The sequence below is a fragment of the Suncus etruscus genome, chromosome 6 (assembly GCF_024139225.1).
Source record: "Suncus etruscus isolate mSunEtr1 chromosome 6, mSunEtr1.pri.cur, whole genome shotgun sequence".
Classification (NCBI taxonomy): Eukaryota; Metazoa; Chordata; class Mammalia; order Eulipotyphla; family Soricidae; genus Suncus; species Suncus etruscus.
Window position 1 is genome coordinate 48,520,630 of NC_064853.1, and position 17,442 is coordinate 48,538,071.

The 17,442-nt window shown below is 46.9% G+C and overlaps 1 protein-coding gene, 1 long non-coding RNA gene and 4 other non-coding genes across 6 annotated transcripts; 5 read left to right on the plus strand and 1 right to left on the minus strand.

Annotated features, from left to right (window-relative positions):
• Nucleotides 1-1,025: 1,025 nt before the first annotated feature.
• Nucleotides 1,026-3,051, minus strand: RAB42 (RAB42, member RAS oncogene family). Its single transcript, XM_049775544.1, has 2 exons — nucleotides 2,810-3,051; nucleotides 1,026-1,440 (listed from the first exon to the last, which is right to left on the minus strand). The coding sequence occupies exons 1-2, from the start codon at nucleotides 3,049-3,051 to the stop codon at nucleotides 1,026-1,028; spliced, it is 657 nt and encodes a 218-aa protein (XP_049631501.1).
• Nucleotides 3,052-13,519: 10,468 nt separating this feature from the next.
• LOC126011445 (uncharacterized) lies at nucleotides 13,520-14,939 on the plus strand. The gene is made up of 3 exons (XR_007496757.1): nucleotides 13,520-13,724; nucleotides 13,973-14,116; nucleotides 14,727-14,939. It is a non-coding gene; the product is annotated as an uncharacterized LOC126011445 (long non-coding RNA).
• Nucleotides 14,168-14,302, plus strand: LOC126012464 (small nucleolar RNA SNORA16B/SNORA16A family). The gene has a single exon (XR_007496931.1). It is a non-coding gene; the product is annotated as a small nucleolar RNA SNORA16B/SNORA16A family (small nucleolar RNA).
• Nucleotides 14,865-14,993, plus strand: LOC126012487 (small nucleolar RNA SNORA44). The gene has a single exon (XR_007496950.1). It is a non-coding gene; the product is annotated as a small nucleolar RNA SNORA44 (small nucleolar RNA).
• Nucleotides 14,994-15,281: 288 nt separating this feature from the next.
• LOC126012510 (small nucleolar RNA SNORA61) lies at nucleotides 15,282-15,417 on the plus strand. The gene has a single exon (XR_007496969.1). It is a non-coding gene; the product is annotated as a small nucleolar RNA SNORA61 (small nucleolar RNA).
• An 862-nt stretch (nucleotides 15,418-16,279) lies between these two features.
• LOC126012680 (small nucleolar RNA SNORD99) lies at nucleotides 16,280-16,352 on the plus strand. Its single transcript, XR_007497106.1, has one exon. It is a non-coding gene; the product is annotated as a small nucleolar RNA SNORD99 (small nucleolar RNA).
• Nucleotides 16,353-17,442: the final 1,090 nt, after the last annotated feature.

Consider the following 17,442-nt stretch of genomic DNA (forward strand, 5'->3'; position numbering starts at 1 on the left):
TGCAAGGCAAACACCCTACCACTGTGCTATCTCTCTGGCCCTATTTGTGTGTGTGTGTGTGTGTGTGTGTGTGTGTGTGTGTGTGTGTGTGTTTGAGGGGGGTTGGGCAATATCTGGAGGAGCTCAAGGGCTACTCCTGTCTCTGCATTCAGAAATTATTCCTGGTAATGCTTGGGGGAACCATATGGAGTACCAAGAATTGAACCCAGATCAGCCACATGCTGATGTACACCTTTGAATACCTTCTCTCCTTTCAGATGGACTTGGATTGCAGGAGTGAGCACTTGCAGAGAGTATTGCCCATCAGGATGCACTCAGCAGTTAGTGAGAGCACTGTTGGGGTGGAAGTTATCCATCCTTCAGTCCCAGAAAGGGATCTATGTAATAATCACTGTCACCCTGTGTGTCCAACATCACAGCAGCTCTTTCAGCTTCATTCTGGCTTCCTAGGTTCAGATCAAGTCTCTGGCCTTGGGTGTTGTACAGCAAGTCTGTGCTTATGCTCAGACCTGAGGAAGCTTGAGAACCTAAGGAAGCTAGTCCAGGTTCACCCTGAAATTCCCTGTGCCCCTCCTTCACCTTACTGAGGCGTCTGGACGCTGAGTATCTCCATGTCAAAGTCCAGAAATGCTGCCAGAAATGGCTTCATCCCAGCCCAGAGAGAAAACAGGGATGAAGACAACTTAGCCTTCAGTTCTCACTAAGCATCAGGCTCTTATGGAGCATTTGCCATCCATCATCATTCCTGCCTACAACTTCCCTGAGTGAAGGGAGAGGTGTCTTTTAGCTTCAGTGACAATCAGGAAATGAGCTCTGCACAACCGGCTTCTTAGACATTTCTGGTGGAAAGGGGCTGACTTGTGAGGCACAGGTCTCTCCTTCCCCACAAATCCAGGTTTGACTTTATGTCAAGACATTGTTTATATTAACCCTTTGGATTCTGCCATCTGCCCTCCAAAATTACCAACACTCCCTACCCCACCAGCAATTCTGTGGAGGCAGCTATATCGAGCTTTCCCTTGGAATCAACACTGGCACTGGCCTGCCCGCTGCTGTCTGCAGGGAGGCCTGGAGATTTGCATGAGTCGAACCCCACCCCAGTCCTTTTCCAGCTTGATGGCTCCCTGCTGCAGAGCCTGCTGGATGGCATAAGCCAGAGTGTGGAAGGCCAGGTCTACGTTGCAATCGTTTGTGGCTGAAGTCTCTAGGAAGGTCATACCCAGGGAGGCGGCTAGTTCCTCGGCCTCCTGGGCCAAGACACAGCGCTTACTCTGCAGGTCACTCTTGTGGCCAACCAGCAGAAAGATCACCTTGTCCAGACCCTGAGTGGCCACGACCTCCTGGTGCCAGTCTCGAATGTGTTCAAAAGACTTTCTGTTTGTCACATCAAAGACCAGCAGGACACCCACCACATTCCGGTAGAACGACCTGGTGATGCACCTGAAGGGAGTGAAGCGGGCAGTGAGAAAAGAGGGTTATTTTATTTTATTTATTTTTGGTTTTTGGGTCACACCCAGCAGTTCTCAGAGCTTATTCCTGGCTCTATGCACAGAAATCGCTCCGGGCAGGATCAGGGGACCACATGGGATGCGGGAATTCGAACCACTGTCCTTCTGCATGCAACGCAAACACCCTACCTTCATGCTATTTCTCCGGCCACTATTTTATTTTTTTATGCTTTTTTTGTTTTGTTTCTTCTTCTTCTTCTTCTTCTTCTTCTTCTTCTTCTTCTTCTTCTTCTTCTTCTTCTTCTTCTTCTTCTTCTTCTTCTCCTCCTCCTCCTCCTCCTCCTCCTCTTCCTCCTCTTCCTCCTCTTCCTCTTCTTCTTCTTCTTCTTCTTTGGTTTTTGGGCCACACTAGCTGTCTGCTCAGAAATAGCTCCTGGCAGGCACGAGGGACCATATGGGACGCCAGGATTCGAACCAACTACCTTAGGTCCTGGATCGGCTGCTTACAAGGCAAACGCCGCTGTGCTATCTCTCCAGGCCCTTTACTTTTTTTTTTTTTTTTTTAACCAATGACCTTCTGCATGAAAGGCAAATGCCTTACCTCCATGCTATCTCTCACTATTTTATTTTATTTTATTTTATTTTTATTTTTTGGTTTTTGGGTCATTGGAACCGATGACCTCCTGCATGAAAGGCAAACAAACGCCTTACCTCCATGCTATCTCTCCGGCCCCCTATTTTATTTTTTTTAACTTGATTGATTGGTTAGTTGGTTGGTTTTTGGGCCACACCCAGCCACACCCACCGGCGCTCAGGGGTCATTCCTGGCTCTGCGCTCAGATATCACTCCTGGGGCTGGAGAGATAGCATGAAAAGGTAAGGCGTTGTTTGCCTTCCATGCAGAAGGACGGTGGTTTGAATCCCGGCATCCCATATGGTCCCCTGAGCCTGCCAGGAGCGATTTCTGAGCATAGAGCCAGGAGGAACCCCTGAGCACTGCCGGGTGGGACCCAAAAAACAAAGAAAAGAAAAAGATATCACTCCCGCCAAACTGTCTGTCTTGGATCAGCTGCGTGCAAGGCAAACGCTCCACCGCTGTGCTCTCTCCAGCCCCAGAGGTTTATTTCTGCAACAACTGTTTCCGTGGCCTCCCATGCCCCATGCCCCATTTGTCTCTGCCAGGGCCGTGTGTTCATACCTCTCTCTGCTCCCCGGGGTGGGCACCCCTTCCTCGCCTCTCTGGGGCCACTGATGGACCTGAGATGGACCCTGCGGTACTGACGGACAGGCAGTGAACCCCGCACCGACGGGCCGACCCCGGCCTTCCATCCCTCTCCGTCCGTCCCGCCGGTCGCGCCCACCTGAAGCGCTCGTGGCCCGCCGTGTCCCACAGCTGCAGCTTGACCCGCGGCCCGGCCCGCAGCTGCAGCGCGCGGCTGTAGAACTCGACGCCCACGGTGGGCTCGGGTTCGAGCTCAGGCTCCGGGGTCCCGGGCGTGCCGGCCACGTAGCGCTGCAGCAGCGACGTCTTGCCCACGGCCGCGTCTCCCAGCAGCAGGATCCGAAATTGGTAGCGGCAGCCGCCACTCGCCGCGCTCTCCATTGCCGGCAGCCTGCCCGCAGCGACCCAGGCGCTGGTCGTCCTGACCGGCTCCCCTCCCCTGTCCTCCTCCGCCCTGCCCTGAGGCCCCGACTCCCGCCTGGCACCGCCCCTGACCGCCTCCAGGGGCGACCATCCGGAGGCCGGACAAAGAAGTAGAAGTATCCACCCTAACGCCTCTCAGCCCCAGTTTCCCCTCACTTCACATGGGTTTGAAAAGAGATGCAGGAGGATTCACACATTCATGAATTCGTAAATTCACAATTCTGGCCGAGAGAACCAGCACATGCCATCCATCTATTCATCCATTCATTCATATCCATCCATCCATCCAACCACCCACCCATTCATTCATTCATTCATTCATCCATTCATTCATTCACTCAGCCCCTATTGCACTACACCCGGTGAAAGAAACCGCCCCAGAAAGCTGATTAACCATGAGGCCTCTGCCTCCCCAGCAGGTGCCCCTTTATTCTCTGTGCTAAGGTCAATGTTCAGCGCCCTCCTGCCTGAGCTGGGCCCCAGTACCCTGACCAATCTTGGCCACAAACACCAACAACTCTCTGGGAAAAACATCTGGCCTAAGAGGGGACAAAGAGCTTTTATAAAGCTGCCCACCTAGTCCCTGGCACTGTGCACTAGGGCTCTGCTGGCCCCTTTGTGAACCGAGGAGCATTGTGCAGACTCACATTTACTGTATCTATGATGTGTGTGTGTGTGTGTGTGTGTGTGTGTGTGTGTGTGTGTGTGAGGTGAGAGAGAGAGAGGGAGAGGGAGAGGAGGAGAGAGAGGGAGAGGGAGGGAGAGAAAGAGAGAGAGAGAGTGAGAGAGAGAGAGAGAGTGAGAGAGAGAGAGAGTGAGAGAGAGAGAGAGAGAGAGAGAGAGAGAGAGAGAGAGAGAGAGAGAGAGAGAGAGAGAGAGAGAGAGAGAGAGAGAGAGACAAAGGCTGAGCACAAACCATTGAATGTAGGAGGCCCAAGTGAGATCCCTAGTACTATAATGGGTTGATCCTGACCAAGTCTGTAGTAGACCCTAAGCACTACTAGATGTATCCCCCTATCCCCTCACCCCACCCCAAAAACTGCGAAGAAAGTCCCAAGAGGAACAGGACATGTTGTTTGAGTTCCACTTGAATACATATGCTCAGAATATCCACTTTCCCCACTCCAGCCTGACCTTCTGGAACCCAAGGTATGGAGACTGGAGTTCTGACTGGTCCTAAACAGCTAGAAGTTCAAACCAGTGGTCCCCCTGTAGATAGACGTTGCCAATTTAGCTTTTTTTTTGTTGGTTTGTTTTGTTTGTTTTTTGGGTCACAGGGGTTACTCCTGGTAGGCTCAGGGGACCATATGGGATGCTGGGAATTGAACCAATGACCTTCTGCATGAAAGGCAAATGCTTTACATCCATACTATCTCTCCGGCCCCTTAGCTTTTTTTTTTTTTTTTTTTTTTTTTACAAACTGGTGAGGAAACTGGGGTGGAAGAGGCTACAAGAATAAAGATTTTGGGTTGGAGAGATAACATGGAAGTAGGGCGTTTGCATTGCATGCAGAAGGGCAGTGGTTCGAATCCCAACATCCCATATAGTCCCCCGTGCCTGCCAGGAGCGATTTCTGAGCATAGAGCCAGGAGTAACCCCTGAGCGCTGCCGGGTGTGACCCAAAAAAACCAACCAAACAAACAAAAATGTTTCCCATAACAATGTCCAGGACTTTATGCACTAGAAGTCAGCAGAGGCATCTTTCGAAATTATGATAGTGATTTCCATTTTTCACTACACATATTTATTTATTCTTTTCTCAAGAAAGCAGTGAATATGTAAGCAGTCTTTGGTAGCATGTGTATACAAATCCAAGTCCTAACTTTGCACTTATTAGTTTTACAAATCATTTTTCTCTTTAATTTTTATTTTTTTACTCCTTAAAATAAGAATAGTAATTCCGGCCTCCTGGTGTTATTGTTAGAATTAAATAATACAATATATGCAAAGTATTTGGCACTTAAAAACTACTAAATAAATATGCTAAAACTTTGAAAGAAAAATAAACAGAGTTTTAAATCCTTGACTTTGTCCTAGTAATGAACTAAGATAAGAATGTGACCACGGCACAAACAATTTCACTTCCCTGGTGCTGCTTCCCCTTTTCAGCCATTCCAGGCTCACTGTGGAGTAGAGTGTCCTAGCAAACCTAGGCTTCACTTTCTTTATTTTTTACTAATATCTTTATTTAAACACCTTGGTTACAAATATGATTGTAGTTGGGTTTCAGCCATGTAAAGAACACCCCCCTTCACCAGTGCAACATTCCCATCACCAATGTCCCAATTCTCCCTCTTCCCCAGCCAACCCCCGCCTGTACTCTAAACAGGCTTTCTACTTCCCTCATTCATTCTCATTGTTATGATTGTTCTCAATGTAGTTATTTCTCTAACTGTACTCATCATTCTTTGTGGTGAACTTCATATCATGAGCTGGACCTTCCAGCCCTCTTTTGTCTCTGAGAATTATTGCAAAAATCTCTTTTTTTTAAATCCATAGATGAGTGAGACTATTCTGCATCTATATCTCCCTCTGACTTATTTCACTCAGAATAATAGATTCCATTGACTTCATCTCTCCTGACAGCTGTGTAATATTCCATTGTGTATATGTACCACAGTTTCTTTTTTCTTTTTTTTTTTTTTGACAAATAATGTTTTCTTTAATGATTCCCACTATCACCTTGTATACAATTTGCTCTCTTGGAAACATTTACTGTCACTGATTTTTTTTAATTTGTAAATATTTTTAATATTTTTATTTATTTAAACATCTTGATTACAAATATGATTGTGATTAGGTTTCAGTCATGTAAAGAACACCCCATCTCCAGTGCAATATTCCCACCACCAATGTCCCAAATCTCCCTCCATCCCACCCCCCTACCTGTACTCTAGACAGGATTTCCAGTTCCCTCATTCATTCTTTTTTTTTTTTTGGGGGGGGGCCACACCCAGTAACACTCAGGGGTTACTCCTGGCTATGCGCTCAGAAGTTGCTCCTGGCTTGGGAGACCATATGGGACACCGGGGGATCGAACCGCGGTCCATCCAAGGCTAGCGCAGGCAAGGCAGGCACCTTACCTTTAGCGTCACCGCCCGACCCCTCATTCTTTTTTTTTTTTTTAATATATTTTTTGAATTTTTGTTGTTGTTGTTGTTGTTTTGGCCACACCCGTTTGATGCTCAGGGGTTACTCCTGGCTAAGCACTCAGAAATTGCCCCTGGCTTGGGGGGACCATATGGGACGCCAGGGGATCGAACCGTGGTCCTTCCTTGACTAGCGCTTGCAAGGCAGACACCTTACCTCTAGCGCCACCTCACCGGCCCCTTTTTTTTAATATATTTTTAAGTGACATGATCATATTTGGGTTACAGTCATAACCAGAACACCCCTCTTCACCAGTGTAACATTACCCCTTCCCCCTTTCCATCCCTCACCTCTATTCAAGACAGGCATTCTACTACAATTGTTTTTTTGTTTTTTTGTTATTGGTTTTTGGGTCACACCTGGCGGTGCTCAGGGGTTTCTCCTGGCTGTCTGCTCAGAAATAGCTCCTGGCAGGCACGGGGGACCATATGGGACACCAGGATGCGAACCAACCACCTTTGGTCCTGGATCGGCTGCTTGCAAGGCAAACGCCACTGTGCTATCTCTCTGGGCCCTACAATTGTTTTTAAGTTCAGTAAGTTGTATTTTTTTTCCTTAAAGAATAAAAGTAAAAAAAAAAAAGTAAAGGTGTGATAGTAGCAATCGCCGTTGTTTGCACAGGTCCAGAAAAATGGGGAAAATGGAAAAAAATCCTTGACCTGATTACTAAAAAGGGCTCACTTCAGTTTATTGGCATAAGATAGACTCTGGGTTCCAGGCAAACCAGTCCGTCCAACTCCAGTCATTCTCAAGGTCCCGGTGAAACTTTTTCACACTTTAGCTGTTGTTGGTATCAGATTCTTATATTTAAAGACTCTGGATTCTGTGCATTTCTTTCATCGATGTCCGGCTGATGTGGAGCATCCTCTAGTTTCAGCATACCATTAAATGTGGAGGAATCTGCCCTGCATGCAGACTATTGCTGAGTCGCCTGGGTGTTGGGAGCACTCTTTGGAGTAAGTTACTGCCAAAGCAGTGGTAGGTCTTCCCTGGTAGAGGCTTGGATCCTGGTAATGTTAAAGACAATTGTACCACAGTTTTTTTAGCCATTAATCTGTTGAAGGGCATCTTGGTTGTTTCCAGAGTCTGGCTATTGTAAATAGCGCTACAATGAATACAGGTGTGAGGAAGGAATTTTTGTATTGTATTTTTCTGTTCATAGAATATATCCCTAGGAGTGGTATAGCTGGATCGTATGGGAGCTCAATTTTCAGTTTTTGGAGGAATCTCTATTTCACTTTCCATAAAGGTTGGACTAGACAGCATTCCACTAGCAGTAAATAAGAGTTCTTTCTCTCCACATCCCTGTCAGCACTGCTTGGAGCCATTCTTTGTGATGTGTGCCAATCTCTGTGGCATGAGATGCTACCTCATAGTTGTTTTTAATTGCATCTCCCTGATGATTAGTGATGTGCAACATTTTTTCATGTGCCTTTGGCCATTTGTATTTCTTCTTTGACAAAGTGTCTGTTAATTTCTTCTCTCCATTTTTTGATGGCCCTCAGATCAGTGTAATAGACTTGAATATTCAGAGAATGTTCCCCAAACATACAATCATCTAATTTTTGATAAAGGAGCAAGAAATTCTAAATGGAGCAAGAAAAGCCTCTTCAACAAGTGGTGTTGGAACAACTGGTTAGCCACTTCCAAAAAAGTGAACTCAGACCCCCAGCTAACACCATGTACGAAGGTAAAATCCAAATGGATTAAAGACCTCAATATCAGATCTAAAACCATAAGATATATAGAACAACACATAGGTAAAACACTCCATGACATTGAGACTAAAGGCACCTTTAAGGAGGAAACAGTACTCTCCAAACAAGTGGAAGCAGAGATAAACAGATGGAAATATATTAAACTGAGAAGCTTCTGCACTTCAAAGGAAATAGTGCGCAGGATACAAGAGTCACTTACTGAATGGGAGAAACTATTCACCCAATACTCATCAGATAAGGGACTAATATCCAAAATACACAAGGCACTGACGAAACTTTACAAGAAAAAAACATCTAATCCCATCAAAAAATGGAGAGAAGAAATGAATAGGCTTCACTTTCAACTGTCTCACGAGCTACATGGCCTGGTCCAGTTTTATTTATCAGTGTGGCCATTTCCTTTATAAGTATTTCATTAACCGTTGGTCAGCTCTGAAATTCCAGGCACTTTGGCCAACGAGTTAATTCAAATTGCTACTCTGCACGCATTGCATGCCAGAGACCCAGGTTCAGTCCTAAAACCCACAGGGTCCTCCAATAGGTGATTGTTAAACCCGCCAGTCCTGAGAACTCTGCAGTTGTTTGTGAACCACACAGGGAGGACAGTGCAGGTAATAAGGCCAACAAAGGCTCCAGGATGAAAGCTGGCATGCAGTGCTCCTAAGATAAAAAGTCTAGAAAGAGGCCAAGGAGACAGTCAATGGACTTTGTCATTAGAGGATGGTGTTTGATTTTTTTTCCCCACTGGTTTTTGGGCCATACCCAGCCGTGATCAGGGGTTACTCAAGGCTCTGCTTTCAGGAATTAATCCTGATGAGCTATGGGGATACTTCCTGGTGAGCTCAGGGAACCTTATGATATGGGTTGTCAGGGTCGAACCTGGATCAGCTGCATGCAAGGTAAGCACTTTATCCACTATGCTATCTCTCCGGCTCCCAGAATTTGATTCTTGGCACAATGAGTCCCTGGAAGTTACACCATGAGTGACACCTGAGCACCACCATGCTAGAAGTAACCTCTGAGTACTGCTGGGTATGGTCATAATCTTCCCTAAAAAAGGTACTAGGAGGGGGCTGGAGAGATAGCATGGAGATAAGGCCTTTGCCTTGCATGCAGAAGGTCGGTGGTTCGAATCCTAGCATCCCATCTGGTCCCTTGTGGTTGCCAGGAGCAATTTCTGAGCATAAAGCCAGGATTTAAACCCCTGAGGGCTGCCAGGTGTGACCCAAAAACCAAAAAAAAAAAAAAAAAAAGGTACTGGGAAAAGGGAGCAGAATGAACAAGGAAGGGCCCGGAGAGATAGCACAGTGGCTTTTGCCTTGCAAGCAGCCGATCCAGGAGCTATTTCTGAGCAGACAGCCAGGAGTAACCCCTGAGCACCACCAGGTGTGGCCCAAAAACCAAAAATCAAAAAAAGAAATGGAGCAATAGTACAGTAGGTAGGGGACTTGTTTTGCACAAGAATGACCCTGGCCGCCAGAAAGATGGCGTAAACGGTAAGGCTTTGGTCTTGCATACACTATCTAGCATGGATCATGGTTCAATCCCCCAGCATCCCATATGATCCTTCAAGCCAGGAGCAAATTCTGAGCGCAAAGCCAGGAGTAACCCCTGAACGTCACTGGGTGTGGCGCAAAAATAACAACAACAAAAAAGATTGACTCAGGTTTGGTCCTTCAAGCCAGGAGCAATTTCTTTTTTTTTTTTTGAAGTTTCTTTTTTTTTTTTTTTTTTGGTTTTTGGGCCACACCCTGTGATGCTCAGGGGTTACTCCTGGTTATGTGCTCAGAAGTTGCTCCTGGCTTCTTGGGGGACGATATGGGACGCCGGGGGATCGAACCGCGGTCCGTCCTAGGCTAGCGCAGGCAAGGCAGGCACCTTACCTCCAGCGCCACCGCCCGGCCCCTCAGGAGCAATTTCTGAGCGCAGAGCCAGGAGAAACCCCTGAGCGTCACCGGGTCTGGTCAAAACCCAAACCAAACCAAATCAAAACAAAAAGTTCTCACATTGTAATAGGCTTCAAAGATTATCAAGAGGATGTTTTTCAGCCTTTTTTTTTTGGAGGGGGAGTCACACCCAGCAGCGCTCAGGGGTTACTCCTGGCCCTGTGCTCAGAAATCACTTCTGGCAGGCTCAGGGGACCATATAGGATGCTGAGATTCGAACCACTGTCCTTCTGCATGCTAGGCAAACACCTCATCTCCATGCTATCTCTCCGACCCCCTGTTTTTCAACTTTTACTCTGCATGTATTAGGAAGTCAGTGGACACTGAGCAGGTGAATAACATCAAATATTTCCATGGGGCCAGAATAATAGCATGGTGGTAGGGTGTTTGCCTTGTATGTGGCCAACACAGGATGGACCCTGGTTTGATTTTCAACATCTCATATGGTCCTCCAAGCCTGCCAGGAGCGATTTCTGAGCACAGAGCCAGGAGTAACCCCTGAGTGCTACTGAGTGTGGCCCAAAAACAAAGCAAAAATTTCCACTCCTCTTCCAAAAATTATTAATTAGGGGACGGAGAGATAGCAGGTGTGACGCTCCCAAAAATATTTCCTTGCTGTACTGTTTTTAGGGCAACTCATGGTAATATTTGGGTATCCTGTTTTTTTTGTTTTGTTTTGTTTTGTTTTGCTTTGGTCACACCTGGCACCGCTCAGGGGTCACTCCTGGCTCTAAGTTCAGAAATAGCCCCTGGGGCTGGGAAGGTGGCGCTAGAGGTAAGGTGTCTGCCTTGCAAGCGCTAGCCAAGGATCAGGACCGCGGTTCGATCCCCCGGCGTCCCATATGGTCCCCCCAAGCCAGGGGCGATTTCTGAGCACATAGCCAGGAGTAACCCCTGAGCGTCAAATGGGTGTGGCCCAAAAAACAAAAAAAAAAAAAAAAAGAAAGAAATAGCCCCTGACAGGCACGGGGGACCATATGGGATGCTGGGATTCGAACCACCATCCTTCTAGACACAAAGCAAATGCTATCTCTCTGGCCCATATTTGGGTATCCTGATAATGATTCAATGCTGGGGCCTGGTGCTGCCTTTGCTCAGGGCCAGCCACACATAGTAGTGCTGGAAGGGGCATCCATGCAGGACAAGAAATTGAATTTGAATCTTATTTTGGGGGTTTCACATCCGGCAGTGCTCAGGGGTTACTCCATACTGGATCAGCTGCGTGCAAGGCAAACGCCTCACTGTTGTGCTATTTCTCTGGTCCCATGAATTTGAATCATTTTTGTGTTACATTTGACAGTACGTAGGAACTACTCCTGACTCACTGCTACTACCCCCAGTAGTGCTCAGAGGACCATGCAGGGCCCAGAAAGGAACAAACTCATGCAATGAAAGTCCTCTACCACTGAGCCACGTACCTGGTCCTGAACATCAGATTTTTTGTTCAGATTTTTAATATATAAAATATGTGTCTGTGTGTCCCCACATTTCTCCCTACCTCCCCCTTCCTTTGACTTTTTGGTAGAGAGTGGTTATTTGGACCACACCTGGATGTGCTTGGATGCTATTCCCAGCTCTCTGTTGAGGGATGTTTCTGGTGGTATCTGGCGCCTATGCAGTACTAAGGATTAAACTGGAGGTTCCAGCACTAATTCCGTGAGCTCTTTATCTTGCAACTCCCTCTTATATATTAACTTTGACAGAATCAGGCTGGAATGCAGGGCCTCACATAGGTGATCTGTGCCCTGCTATTGAGCAACATTCCCTCTCTTGCATTGGATTTGACTGGGTGAGTGGACAAATCTATCCCACATTCTATCTCTGTTTGACTCTTTTTTTCCCCTCTGGGTCATACCTGGCAATGCTCAGGGCTCACTCCAGGCTCTGCACTCAGAGATCATTCCTAACTCGTTTCAGTGCCAAGCATCCAATATTGGTAGCCATGTGTAAGGCAAGTGTCTTAGCAGCTTTACTACTCCTGCTTTATGTATTATTTTTTTTTTAGAGTGGTGGTATTTGTGTGTGGTGTGGTTGAATCACACCCAATAAAGCCTACTCCTGGTTCTATGCTCAAGACCCTATGTTGTGGGTCAACCATTTGTAAGGCATTGTATTAGCTCCCTGACCTCAAGTCATATATATATACATATGTTAATATAAATTATATATAAACATAACTTGTATAAACTCCTGGCAGTGATCTGGTTTTACTCCTAGTTTTTTGTTTGTTTGTTTGTTTGTTTGTTGTTTTTGGGCCACACCCGGCGGTGCTCAGGGGTTACTCCTGGCTGTCTGCTCAGAAATAGCTCCTGGCAGGCACAGGGGACCATATGGGACACCAGGATTCGAACCAACCACCTTTGGTCCTGGATCGGTTGCTTGCAAGGCAAACGCCGCTGTGGCTGTGCTATCTCTCCGGGCCCTGTTTGTTTGTTTTTTGTTTGTTTTTGGTTCACACTCAACAGCACTGGGATTCAAATCACTGTCCTTCTGCATGCAAGGCAAATGCCCTACCTCCATGCTATCTCTCCGGCCCCTGTTTGGTTGGTTTTTGTGTCACACCCGGTGGTGCTCAGGTGTTATTCCTGGCTCTGTGCTCAGTAGTCACTCTTGGCAGGCTCATGGAACCATATGGGATGTCAAGATTCGAATCAGGGTCTGTCCTGTGTTGGTTACGTGCAAGGCAAACGCCTTACCGCTGTGCTATTGCTCCGGCCCCCTGTTACTCCTAGTTTTGCATTCAGAAATTAATCCTAATGGTGCTTAGGGACCATGTTGGATTTAAACCGGGGTTAACTTTGTGTAAGGCAAGTGCTCTAATTGCTTTACTACCACTCAAGGCCCAAGTCTATATAGTTTTTAGCTTATTTATTTTTATTTATCTATTATTTATTTTTTGTTTTTGAATCACACCTCAGCGATACTTAGGATTTACTCCTGATTCTGTACCTAAGAATTATGTCTGGTAGGATTTAGGGACTATGGAATACTGGGGATGAAACCTAGGATGAAATAATGTAAAAGGCAAGCAACCTACCAACTGTACTATCACTCTGGTCCTTTATATTCTTTTGAATTGTGTCATCCTCAAAATGGAGTCTTTGCTATTCAGTATTTATCAGTTATAATACCTGTGGAGAGGATTATTACGAAAACTAGAATAATTAAACTGTTCATGGGGCCTTCAAGATAGAAAGGCGGGTAATGGCATTTGCCTCGCACGCGGCCAACTCGGGTTCTATTCCAGTCACCGCATAGGGTCATCCGAGTCTCGCCAGGAGTGATTCCTGAGCCCAAAGCCAGAAGTAAAGTCTGAGTAGCATTGGGTGTGAGCCCCGCCCTAATAGAATTGTGGTCTAGAAAGAGCTGGAGCCACCCCGGACTACAACTCCCAGCGGGCCTTGCGTTGCAATGCGCCTATAGTCCGTGCCACGAGGAGTGGGAACCTCCTCTGGACTACAATTCCCAGAGGGCTTTGCGACATGACGCAATCAGTTCGCGCGACCACGAAGCGCGGAGACTATATAAGCCGGTTCTGACGCTCGCCCGTCCTTTTCGACGGGGTTCCTTGTTGCTGCTCATCTGTAATCCGTGATTGGGTTCAAGTGCTACCCACCCTTCTCTTCCGCCGGCTTTTATGCGTCCCCACAGCCTACAGCTCAGCTCGCATCCCTGGATGCCCTCTGATCCGCGGGATGTCCAGCACGGCAAAGACGATCCAGGGCAGCGACGGTCCGTGGCGCCGTAGCCGCATGGGCCGTGTCTGCCGCATGCGCAGTGGGAAGACCCGGAGCGCGGGTTCGACCCTGCGGCCCTGGTGAGTTACGCCTAAGGGCCCCGTGGTTCTGAGTTCGAAGTGGCCTGAGCGGGAGGGCCCACGAGGTGGTGTGTTGAATCTGCCCTTCGTCTCTGTCGCCCGGGGTTCCTGGGCACAGGCCATTTATCATCCAAGTCTGTAGGGCACCACCTGTTAAGGTCACCTTGCTTGGGTGGATAGGAAAAGGAGGCTTGCCGGAGAACCCCGATCCCGCACTGACTCGCAGTTTTGTCACTTGGCATTGGAAGGTAACCGACATAATGGGCTTGAATTGCATTGGATCTGAAGATGGAAAGACCACCCATGCCAGCAGGCAGTTGGGACCAGTTACCCGAGTCCCCAGGATGCCCAGCAAGCAGCATTTCGGAAGGCCTGTTGTGCACACGAGTTAGGTGAGTGCGAGTTGAACGGTAGTTAGGATTCTCCTGTGTTCTAAGGACACTCGTGGCCCTTATCGAAGCTGCAGCAACTTCCACGTAGTTGCTGTGGTCAAAAAGGAGCCCATAGTGACAGTTTTCCTCGACGGTCGCCGTTCTGTTTGTAGTAACTGATCTGCAACATTTCGGGAAAAGACACTCACTTTATAAATCTGTTTTTTTTTTGTCGGAGCAGGGGGGGGGCCTCCAGAGGAACGTCGGGATCGAACCGGGCTTGGTCCCTTCAAGCAAACTTTGCCTTACCTGCTGCCCTCTCTGCTTCTTTGTTGTATTAGGGGGCACCCCTTGTGGGCCTCGGGTCTTTGGTGGGAGACTGTATTCGGTGATGTGATTAATTTTGAAAACTTAACAGCTTTTGGGCCAGATAGGTAAGACCTAGATGTTTGCCTAACACCGATGGACCCCACTTTGATTTGGCACCTCGGAACAATGAGTTGCATGTGTGCGCGGCTGGGGATAGCCCAGCTCTGACAAAATGGTGGCTTTGTGGACAGGCAGGCATTGGGTCGTATATCTGTCCTGAGAACACCCTTTAACAGGCTTTAATTCCTTCCCTTTATAGGAGACATTTATAGCAGCACCAGAACCGGTGAAACATTTGCTGAGTGGAAGTCGGGCTATCTGGTGAGTGAAGGAAAGAGGTGCAACTCAACCACTGACTACTCTGCATACATAATTTGGGGAAAGTATTGGGCAGTCTGGGTAGCATGTTCCCAAGGTCTGTGGCTAATAGTGGCCATGGGATCTCCAACTGCATGCTAGAGCAAACCGGAGAGTCTTTGACAGCGCAGGTCACCAGTACTTGTAGCTGCCACTCACCTTTCCTATAAAATTGTTTCTGGGCTAAGCCTTCAACCTTGAGTATGATATTAGCATCACATTTCCAGTAGACATATATTGTATCGACTGTATTATAATTTCGTAATGTTCTTTCTTATAGGTCACCATCCTGAATTTTGAGTATCTGATGCAAAGACGGCTTGTCTTTGGAGCTGTTTTTTTTTTTTTTTTTAGTTTTTGGGTCACACCCGGCGGTGCTCAGGGGTTACTCCTGGCTGTCTGCTCAGAAATATTTGGAGCTGTTTTTAAGGTAAAAGTTAAAATTGTGAAACTTTGCCTGACCCTCCCGCTCCCTTTCCCATCAGATCTAAGCACACTGGTCTTGGTGGTCGCAAGAGGAGGAATAGTAATACTGAATCTGGCCTCACTGGGCTCATAGTCTGCTATGTAAGCACATGGGCTAGTTTCAGACAAGGTTGAATCTCATTTAATGCCTCACCTGAGCAACACTTAGGCTTTAAGGGAGGATGTATACTTGAAGCTATGGATTGTTTGTAGTTAATGTTTTAAGGAATTTAGCATTAATTTCTTGCCTCTTTGGTCTGTTTTAGGTCTGTGTCACTAAGTTCCATGAATTGTGGATTTGTGCTAATAGGTAAGTTGACTGGAGGTTGGTTTCAACTGGAATCAATAATTTTGATTTAGATTTAGAACTCTAAGCATGGAAAGTGGATTTATTGCTAATGAGACTATACTGGGGGTAACTCCTGGTTCTGAGATCAGAAATTCTGAAAGTGCTCTGGATCATTAGGCCTTACCTACAATGCTCAGCTGTACTGACACTGATCCTGGGAAAATGGACTTAAAGAATGCAGTCTTTCTTGATAAGGCCTGGAAATTTTACCTATGATCTCAAAAGAAATTGGGGTATGGCCATACATGCTTGAATTTGGGCATAAGTGGTTTCTGGGATCAAACCCAGGTCCATTATGTAGCGTTCTTTTTTTGGGGAGTGTACACCTGGCAGCACTTAGGGGTTCCTCCTGGTAGGCATGGGGGACCATATGGGATGTTGGGAATCCGAATCAACCTCCCTTTGCAAGCGCCTTACTTCCATGCTCTCTCCAGCCCCATTATGTAGTGTTTAAGAGTGCTTTGTCTGTTGTGGTTTATATCTGCTTCAACAGCTATATTTAGTGTTGTGTTGGTTGGGAGATCTATAAAGGGGGCAGCCACCTTTGGTGGATAGAGCTAATTGCTTTAAACAGTATCTTTAGCTTACATTTGATGGTTTGGGTACAAAGAATTACTTTTGTAGCTCAGGGAACTTGAGTTTCAGCCAGTTCAGGATGAAACCTATCTGAGTGGACATCTGTGGATGATAAATGCGGATATGGGACTGAGACTGGCTATTTGGAAAGTATTTGGTGACACAGAATCTTGATAGGCTCTTAAACCTTTGCTGTATACTTCTGTTCTAGGTGTGAAGACAAATTGAAAAACAGGATACTTCTGGAATCAGTTTGGGGACTACCGTTTTTTTTATCATGCAGTGGTGGATTTAGACAGAACAAAGTATGTTAATGCTGTTACCTGGCTGAAACCATAATAAAGCATCAAAAATTAATTTTGTCAGAATGAGTATGGTATAAAGAATGTGGCTACTGCCTTGAGTGCAGATAACTCCAGACAAACCACGGTTCAAATCCCGACCCCCCACGTGGCCCCTGAACCTGGCTTCTGGCTGAAAAAATTTATTTTGTCCTGTGTGGTATATTACCTGTAGCAAAGCCAGACTCGGATACCATAAAACCCCTCACACCACCAGGAATTCTGGAACTGTGGTCCAGCCTAGGTGGTTAGTGCTTGCAAGGCAAACACTACCACTATTGCCACCACTCCTGCCCCACTACCAAAAGTTTTGAATCAAGCCAGGTAATTAGGTGTGGCCCTGCTGCATAAGACTAGTTCCCTATAAAATGAACTTGGGCTTTATAGAGGTTGGGGATTGAACCTGTATTAGCTGTGTGAGGTAAGAGCCCTATTACCATAGCTCTGAAATTGGTTCCATCAATTTTTTTGGTTTGGGGGCCACACCCAGTGTAACTCCACCCTGGATTTAGGTATAGCTACCTGAGACCCACCCATTTTTGGGAGGGGTCTTGGAAAAGGTAAATAAGCCTTTGAGCCAGGGGATTAGGGGTTGCTGCCCTGCTGGGCTCTCTGGCTTTTGGGTCTTTGACCAGCATGGAGGTCAAAGGAAGATGGCTGAAAGGAATTAAGATGCAGGGTAGCTAAGAATGGCTGAATGCTTGAAAGTTTGAAATAAGCCACACACATGTGGTGCATAGGGCATGAATAAAGTTGATGCTTACTGATGCCTGCCTGTGAGTGAGTTCAATACCCGTCGCTTTCCTGAACCCCAGGCCCCCCAGTTGATGGGGGATGAAGCCACATGGCCGGGGCCTAAGGACAAAGGCCTCCATCCTTCACCATCCACC

Excerpts from the sequence above, each read along its gene's own strand:
- RAB42 (XM_049775544.1), bottom strand. The coding sequence starts at position 3,051 with ATGGAGAGCGCGGCGAGTGGCGGCTGCCGCTACCAATTTCGGATCCTG. Across the intron at positions 1,441-2,809 it reads GCGGGCCACGAGCGCTTCAG|GTGCATCACCAGGTCGTTCT; the intron begins GTGGGCGCGACC and ends CACTCCCTTCAG.